This window comes from Pteropus alecto, unplaced genomic scaffold, assembly GCF_000325575.1.
Source record: "Pteropus alecto unplaced genomic scaffold, ASM32557v1 scaffold1701, whole genome shotgun sequence".
NCBI lineage: Eukaryota > Metazoa > Chordata > Mammalia > Chiroptera > Pteropodidae > Pteropus > Pteropus alecto.
Window position 1 is genome coordinate 43,612 of NW_006430561.1, and position 8,607 is coordinate 52,218.

The 8,607-nt window shown below is 52.9% G+C and overlaps 1 protein-coding gene and 1 non-coding gene across 3 annotated transcripts in view; both read left to right on the forward strand.

The window, feature by feature from the left end:
• The window catches only part of ZNF185 (zinc finger protein 185 with LIM domain), a 47,816-nt gene that overhangs the window by 16,173 nt on the left and 23,036 nt on the right, over nucleotides 1-8,607 (forward strand). For both annotated transcript variants that reach the window (XM_025049170.1, XM_025049173.1), the window contains exons 13-16: nucleotides 1,729-1,833; nucleotides 2,782-2,880; nucleotides 5,238-5,333; nucleotides 6,199-6,288. In XM_025049170.1, coding sequence (XP_024904938.1) covers nucleotides 1,729-1,833; nucleotides 2,782-2,880; nucleotides 5,238-5,333; nucleotides 6,199-6,288 — 390 coding nt within the window. The remainder of the gene's footprint in view (nucleotides 1-1,728; nucleotides 1,834-2,781; nucleotides 2,881-5,237; nucleotides 5,334-6,198; nucleotides 6,289-8,607) is intronic.
• On the forward strand, nucleotides 4,764-4,882 carry LOC112482506. Its single transcript, XR_003047326.1, has one exon. It is a non-coding gene; the product is annotated as a 5S ribosomal RNA (ribosomal RNA).

The following is an 8,607-nucleotide window of genomic DNA, read 5'->3' on the forward strand; positions in this document are numbered from 1 at the left end:
TCCTGCTGAGCTCACACAGCACCGTGTTCCTGCCTCCACCAGAGAATGTTCCATACAGTTGTCCTCTCACGAATCAGTCTGCCCCAAGGACCCTGAGTGCCCAGAGGGCAGAAGCTTCATGCCCTTTGGGCCTCAGCCCAGGACAGGAGTGCAAGTTTGTTACTGGAATGATCGAGAATCATCGCAGTGACGATGTCTTTAGTAAGGCAACGCTGGAAGCTGCTTCATTGGTCTCCCTAAGGTGACCGGTCTTTGAGAAAAAGGGCAAAGGGACCCTCCTTCAAAATGTAGGCGGAAGCCATAAGGCCTCTGACACTTGGTCTGGGAGTGGCCAAGCTACCCCAGCCCGTGGAGAACCCGAGAGCACCCCTCTCCCACTTTCCAGCGGGAGAATCAGGTTGGAGCAAAAGCTAGACTTCTTCAAGCCCCGCCCCAAACAGCCTAGCAGGTGTCCACATGCAGATGCGCGTACAGTCACTGTGTCCATTTCACAGGTGAGGAAATAAACTCTGATGGCTCACTCGGCCGAGAGCAGCCAGACCCAGGCTCCCACCTAGGTTGCCCAACTCCCACCCTGCAGCTTTTGCTCCATGGCTCACTACGCTAGTGGAGATCTGGGAGGGGAGGGGGCAGGGAGGGGTGATGTACCTAGTATCTTTGGCATGGCTATATGATGAGATGATTTGTAGGCATCCAGATGCAGATAACCAGGAGGCGTTTGAGGGTTTGTGGTTGAGGTTTGAGAGAAGAGTCAGGGCTCTAGAAATTTCCATGTTATATGCAGATGAACGAGCCAAAATTATGGGGCTCGGTGTCGATGTTTACATGGGGTACAATGTCAAGGAAGTCAAGGACAGGGTCCAGCGAGCTGGGCACAGACCCCAGTGTGGAGGGCGCAGCTGTCTGGTCATCGACCCTGAGGGTAGCTGGAGGAGGGTACTCAGGTCTGGCCAGGTTCAGTGTTAGCTGCCGGAGGGTCAGTCTGCGAGGCAGTGGGGGCGCGAGGCAGTGGGGGTATGGGTCAGGAGCACAGAGGAGAGGTGGGAACAGGCGTAGGTCATTGGCTCAAGGGGGACAGTTGATGCCACGGGGGCAGAGAAGGTGGCCAAGGTGATGGAGCCTGCAGATGGAGAGGAGACCGAGGAAGTATGGCACAGGAGGTCGGGGGCGGTGTCACAGAGTCACGGTGGACGGATGGGAGAGAGAAGCTGGGGTCATCCCGCTGGGTCAGTGGTCTTGAATGGCAATAATGACAACAGTGTCTGTGTCAGCTCTGACCTCATGGGGCTCCTTGATGACCTCAGAGACGAGAGGGAGGTTGAATTAGGTTAGGGTCAGTCTTACGCCACAGAGGATTATGGTCCAGCACTCTAAAGTCTGTCCGCTTGGGTTCAGATCCCAGCTCTTCCCCTTGTTACCTCAGGAACTCAGGGTAAGTAACCTGGGCTCTCCGTGCCTCCTTTTGCTCATCTGGAAAGTCGGCGTGGATAACAGCAGTGGCCCTGTCCCAGGGCTGTTGTGGAGAGGTGATGCCTGCAGAGTCAGGACAGTGGGGTCCGGCCCTTCATCAACAGTCGTCATCAGCACTGAGATTGTAGGAATCAACCAATCTCCCAGTATCAAGTTTTAAACCCTTTGGAGACAGCTGGCCTTTGGGGATGAGATCACTGCCTCCACCTGCGTGTGGCTGGCAGCTGGGTGGTTAACTTCTGCTTCTTTCCTCCACAGGTCTTCCCCAGACTCCAAAGACAAGGAAGCCGCCAGCCCCAGAGAGCCCAAGAGAGACCTGGCTGCAGAGGAGGACTTCAAGGGTCCCAGCCCAGACTCTGAAAGGTAACTCAGTGCACGACACAGAGTTCACACGGCCCTCGGTCCAAGGTGCACGGGTGGAGCTGGGACAGGGACTGCCCACTCCCTGTGTCCTCAGTGAATATCTGTCGGATGAATGAGTAAAGGAATGCATGAGGGAGCCGGGTACAGAGAAAGAAAAAGCTCCAGGCCAGGCCACCCCTGCCCCAGCCCTGGGCCCAACCTCACTGTGCTTCTACTCCATTGAAAGCAGCCCTGCCAATGGACAGGCCAAGCAAGGCCACCAAGCCATCAGTTTGGGAAAGTCGGTGACCAAAGGATTTGTGGGCCTCAGCAGAGCACATAGCAGGGACTTCTGGGATGACCTGTAGACAAAGGGAGACATGGTGGGGGAAAGGATGGGAGGTGGAGGCGTGGCGAGGAATGATGGGTCCAGAGCGGGTGGCCGTGCCCGGCCATCGCACGACCATCTCACTGACCAGGGGAGCCTGGGTGCGGTGAGCGGTGGCTGACAGTTGGGCATTTCCTCAGGAGGAAGTGTAGCCAGTGGTGGCTAAGAGCCCACCACGTCCTCTGTGTGGAGCCCCACACCCCTAGTCGGGACTCAGCTTGGGAATGAGGGAAGGGGACCCAGGATGGTAGGGGAGCTTCGTCTCTGCCCTGAGCTCTATGGTTTATTAGTGGCCCCAAGTGTCTGCCCCTCGTTTTGTTGGCCATTGGCCCTGCATCGCGCCAGCCCGCTCCTGAGCTGCCATCTTGCTCTGTGCCTTCGCTCCACTCCTGCTCCCAGCCCTAAAGCTTTGGAGCAAAAGCGGAAATACCTGCTGATGTTCGCTTGGTTGCAGTTGGAGCATCTCATGGTGGCAGCCAAGGGCTTGAGCTTCTGGTCCTTGAGGCCTACTCCCAAGACATCCGAGTTAGATTAGATCGACACCCAATCAGACTCAGTAAATGCTTCTCTTTCCATAACAGGTCAAGTGCACAGTCAAGGGATGGCAACGTGAGATCCAGAGCCACCAGCTCCCCACTTGAAGGCTTGGCTGGAGCAGACATCGGTTCTGGGAGAGGAGGGTGAGCTGCCCAGGGGAGGCAGGTGGCCCTGAGTTGTTGATTCTCTCACATCCATGGTGACGGGTCAGGGTCAAGCTGCCAAAACTGCTTGGGCCGTTGGGGGCTGAGCACTGGTCATTTCCCTACTGCTTCTGACATCTTCGGCACCCCCGCCCCCATCATGTCGCTGGGCTTCCCACTTCTGGGTATTACCTATGTTTGAGTCTTCTCTTCCTTCCTTCTGCCGCTGGCTCTCAAGCTCCTCCAGAGGAGGCACAAGGGCCCACTTGCAACTGGAGGTCCATCCCCCGCCTGGGTGGGCACCAAGTAGGTAGGATGGATGTGTGGGGAATGAGTGAAGGGACAAACCAACAAATGAATGACCAAATGATGGGTGAATAGGCGCCTTCCTGCTTCTTGGCTGAGCTCTGGGAACAAGCTAGAAGGATGTCCTTCATCCTTGCTTTCTTCCTTCCCTTCTAGAAATCCCAAAGCCTCCTTTTCACTCTCTTCCCTATCTCTGCTCTGAACTTCACTGAGACAAAAAAGTGTTCCCAGTGACACAAGCTGGGCTCTAAGTTCTCAGACCTGGGTGGAGTCAGAGGCCTCTTTCTCAACTGATTTAGGGAGTAGCAAGATCCCAGCTGTCCCCAAGTGGTTCCAAACCAAGCATGAGTCATCCTTGGGGACAAAGGCTAGGCATGCAGATGTTGGCATAGGTTGTTCAGCTCCACGCTGTGCTACGACCCTTATATTTCAGAAAGGATGGCCAGAAAGGAATGGCAAATCCAGTGACTTCAGAGAGCCTGACCACATGCTGCCTGCCAGCACCCTGCCTGCCAACACCCTGCCCAGGGGTGGTCCGGCCTCAGAGGGCATCCGAAGGAGCCCCTGCCGACTGCTTTCCCCACCGGCCCTCGCGGCTGCCCCTGCGTCCCTGAGCCCACTGGCGGCCCTCCGCTCTCGCTAACTTGACTAGTTTGCAACTGATGCCTGGACCCAGAGCCCCAAATTACAAATCCAGAAGCCCAAGCCGAGACGGGAGGGAACAGCAGGCCCCAGCCTCTGACCACTGTGCCTCGGCAGGTGCCAGGAAAGGCCACTGGGCTGAGGTCTCAGTTCTTCGAGCTGCCACTTGTGGGGAGGGCTGTGGGAGAACCAACGCCTGCATCGCTGTGTACTGCCAGCGAGTTGTGCAGATTGACCTGATTGGCTGATGGCTGTCGTGGAAGATGTGGTCCAATGTGATTGGGTCTGGTTCTTTGAATATTCATCCAGATCATTCTCCTTGCTTACACCCCCTCATGAAATGAAGTTTTTGCTTTCCGCTTTCGGTTTTTTTAAAAACGCAGCCACAGCTCAAATGAACTTGCCAAATAAGCTGAAGAACCATCTAGATTTCTATGATTTTTAACCTAGTCTTTGTCTTTGTCTTACCTATACTGATTTTGACAATGATTTCTAAGAAACTTGCTTGTACTGTCCTTCCAAAGAAAACATCGTTTCTTGTGGAAGAAACAGCCACTCTCTTTTTCCATTAATTTTCATGAGTTTACTTAATAATTGAATTTAGTGATGACGGTCGCAAGTACAACTGGTGTAATAGGTTTGGGAACAAACGCCAGCAACTTAGTGAGTGTGCTACATAAGTGAAGGGTGCAGGCTTTTGCAAGTGCTAAGGTGCCCTGTGAACTGTGACTGCTTGGTGTGCCGTTAGCATCAGTCTGCCCGAAACACAGAGAATGTGGTCTACCACCGAGGAAAGCACCCACTGAATCTGTGTCAACTTTGTGGATATAGATAGCTGCAAACAGCCACAGGGCCCAATAATAACAACAGGCCCAGGCATTATTCTAAGTACTTGGTGTCTATTAACTCATTTACTCTTCTCAGAAAACTTACGAGTCTACGGCCATGCCACCTTGAACATGCCTGATCCCGTCTGATCTCGGAAGCTAAGCAGGGTCGGGCCTGGTTAGTACTTGGATGGGAGACCACCTAGGAAGACCAGGTGCTGTAACTGTTAAATAAAAAAAGAAAGAAAACTTATGAGGAGGACACAGTTATCCTCATTTCACTAATGATAAAACTGAGGCCCAAAGAGATCAGGTGATGTGTCCGAGGTCACACAGCCGGGAAGTGGTAAAGCAGTGAGTCGAATCTGCTCAACGTGCCTACAAGGAGCATAGACTCAACCGCTGAGCTACGCTATCCTGATCTTAGGTAGCTGTGAGATATGAATATTGCGCCCTGAGCATCTGTTTGAACAACTCCTCAGTCTCCGTGGCCTGTCAGGGACAGAAGCCACCCTCTCACACGGGAGTAGATATGCAGACACAAAGACCTGAACCCAGACCGGGTTTGGCCTCCCTCCACAGGGCGTGCTCAGTTGCTGGCTTCTCCCCTCTCCTGGATGATCTGGACGTGCACGGTGCCAACTCTCAGCCTCGTAAACCTGGACCGGTGGCCACCAGGTAAAAGTGGGGCAACCATCCGGTGGCCATCCTCATTGCCACACACAGCCTTCAGGGTTCGGCCTTAGCTCCAGTGCCCCAGAATCTCCCTTACACTTCTCAGTTCCATGCCACCTTCCTATTGGGTGATCACCGCAGGAGAGGGAAGGTTGAGAGGGCCTCTGACCTGCAGCTAGAGACACTGGGGGAGAGGGACGGGTGATAAGTCAGGGAATCCACAGCCCAGCACCTATGCACAGAGACCTAAGCCGAGGTAGCTGAAGGAGGACATCGGGAGGTAGAGCTTGGGAAGAGACCCTGCTGAGGAGGTCTCAGTGAACCTCTCCTGTAGGGACTGCAGCCTAGCCTAGCAAGCAGGAGTCAGGGAGGAACCCCAGGGCGCACGTGGAGGTGGCTGGGGAGGGCACATGGCTCCAGGGGCATGGAGGTGAAATGGGAAGAGGTGGCGCATTCTCAGGCTGCCGGCTTCTGTCCTATTTCATCTACCAGTCCACCAGCGGGAGTGGCCGCTTTGCTGTAAGTGTGCGGAGCATTTAGGAAGGGACAATCCTTCTGGACTCCCAAGACTCGTAGGTCAGGCAGGGACCTGGAATCCAAAATCAGGAGACTTCCTCAGGGCCTTGGAGCTGGTCACGGGTAGTGCTTTGTCTTGGACTCAGGTGCTAAGGCCACAGCCAGGACTCTCAAGATGTTATCACACACAGTGGTATCTGTGCCACACGAATGGCAGGAATGAGAGGCAAGCCTTTACTGACATATATAGCACCCCCCTGTCTCATGAGAAGGCAGCTGGGAAGGGAAAGACCTGGGTCCCCAGTCTCCTTTGGTCTGAGGCCTCAGCAGGCCTGTGTGCTTCTTTCCTCAGCTCCGGTGCCACTTTGGCCTCTGCTGTCCCAGCTGATAGGAAGAGTGACAGCCCAGCAGACCTGGTGGACATGGAGGCAAATTCGAAGGGGTAAGGCATCAGTCAACAGTGCTGAGCTGCTGTGGTGGAGAGAGACAGCTCGGGTGTGCATTAGCCTTTGGCTGGAAAGGTGAGGGCAGTGAGGCCTGTGGGCTAGCCCGAGGCACATAGCAAGGGCCGAAGCCCCAGCTGGAACCTTCTGGCCTCTGCCTCTGAGTCCACAGAGCCTTCCACTGCACCTTGTTGCCTTCACTCAGGAATTCCTCCATAATCAGCAAGTCACCCAGTCTTTCAATCAGCGACCACTCAGACAACACCTTCCCTGTGCTGGAGGCTGGAGCACACAGACAAATCAGACGTGGCTGACGGGGACAAAGCTGGGCGCAGACTGGAACAACATATACTAAAGCAGGGGAAGGGGGTTAAACATTATGGCTTTGTGGGGGAGGTGGCTTTTGAGCTGAATCTTGAAAGGTGAATAGGAGTCCTCCAAACAAAGAGAACAGGATACATAAAGGCCTCAAAACACCCTGGTATTTCCTGGGGACTGTATGTAGCTGAGTGTGGCTGGCACTGAGGGTCTTTGTGGGGCAATGGTAGGATGGGAGGTTTGTTGAGGTAGGCATGGGCTGATTGGCCTTTAATACCAGATATTGTTAAAGATCACAACAGCTACTTAACTTTGGGGCACCTGCGTGCACAGCCTCTGCTCACAGTGTCTCATACAGTCCACCTCACAATCCTGCAAGGTTTGTATCTAATTAGAATGAAGAACAAAGACCTGGAACCCGGGTCTCTGTACCTCCTGGGAAGAACAGTTCTCTGAAAGAAATAGCCAGGGTGCTGATTTAGAGAGGTGACAGTGAGGAGAGTTATTACTTAAATGGAAGGAGGGCTCCTCCTTAGATGAGTGGAGGGAGGTGACTCAGGTGAGCTCCTCTAAGGAAAAGAAGGAACTAACTCTACGAAGAACGAGGAGAAAAGAGCTGCAGATAGAGAACCGCAAACCTCAAAACCCTGCAGTGGGAACGCACTCAGCATGTTCCAAAGCACAGAGTGGCTGGAGCCCAGGCAGTTGAGGGGGACCATAGATGGAGCAGGGCCTTGGTAAGCCATGATAAAGAGATGATAAGGAGGTTGGATCTTAGTTCAAGTTTTAAGCCAAAGAGCAACATGATGTAATTTAGATATTTAAAAGGTGAATGCTTTTTTGCATTTTCACACCGCATTGCAGTTACTTCTTTACATTTCTGACCCCCACTGAAACTGGGGTGCTGGGGAGTGGGGTGGGCAACAGATCTCTGAGGTATGAAGCCCTATTATGTGACTTTTTTTGGTTCAGATTGCACTGACAATTCAGAGTGAAAACAATGGACACCTATAGTGTGCGCTGCTAGTTGCTTTACGATCTTCCCAGCAACCCTGTGAAATGAGTAAGATGGGGGAAATTGAGGCATAGGAACTTTAAGTGACTTATTCAAGTGCTTATAAGCGGCAGAGCTGAGTCCCAATGCAAGAGGCTCTAAGAAAAACCTCAGGAAACATTTTTAAAAGCCAGTTTATGAAATCTGTTCTTTGGAGCCTATTCGTAAGACCCAGTAATTCTCAGCTTGTTAATGTCAATGTGTAAAGCATGCTGTATGCATGATCTCACCTAATAGTACCCAAATATGAGTAAAGATCTGACTTCTGATGCAATTTTACAGTGGAGGAAACAGGGCTCCTGTGAGGAGCAGAGCTAGGAATAGAGTCCAGGCTTGAACTACTTCCCTGTGATGTGTAAAAGTTTGCAAAATCAATAGAAATTTTCTCGAACACGGTGTTTCACAATCGTGGATGCATTTGACAATCACTTGGGAAGTGCTTTTTTTTTTTTTTTTAAGCTTCCTGAGCTCAACGGAGAGACTGAAGTGTTCTGGGGTAGGGCTCCACCATCGATGTCTTTTTAAAAGCTCCCTGTTTATTATCATGTCCAGTCTAGGTTGAGAACCATTATTGTATATTAGTGGTTCTGAACCAGGGGCATCCCTCCCACCTTCCCATCCCCTAGGGGTCACTTGGGAGGAGGGTGCTACTGGTAAATAGTGGGTGGAGATCAGGTATGCTGCCCAATGTCCTAAAAGAATGCACAGGGCAGCCCCCATCACAGTTATCCAGAACAAAATGTCCATAATGGCGAGGTTGACAAACCCTGTTCTAGACCTTTCACGATCTCTGCGGAAAGACAGGAGAGTCTAGATTGAGCGGGGAAAAGGGTGGCTGCAGAGAGAGGCCCCGACTCTGGGCAGCGAGCGCAGATGTGCGCCTGCGCGCGTGTGCATCTAGTCGAGCGTGACACTCCTGTCGCGCGCCTGCTCGTGCGTGCCCGGG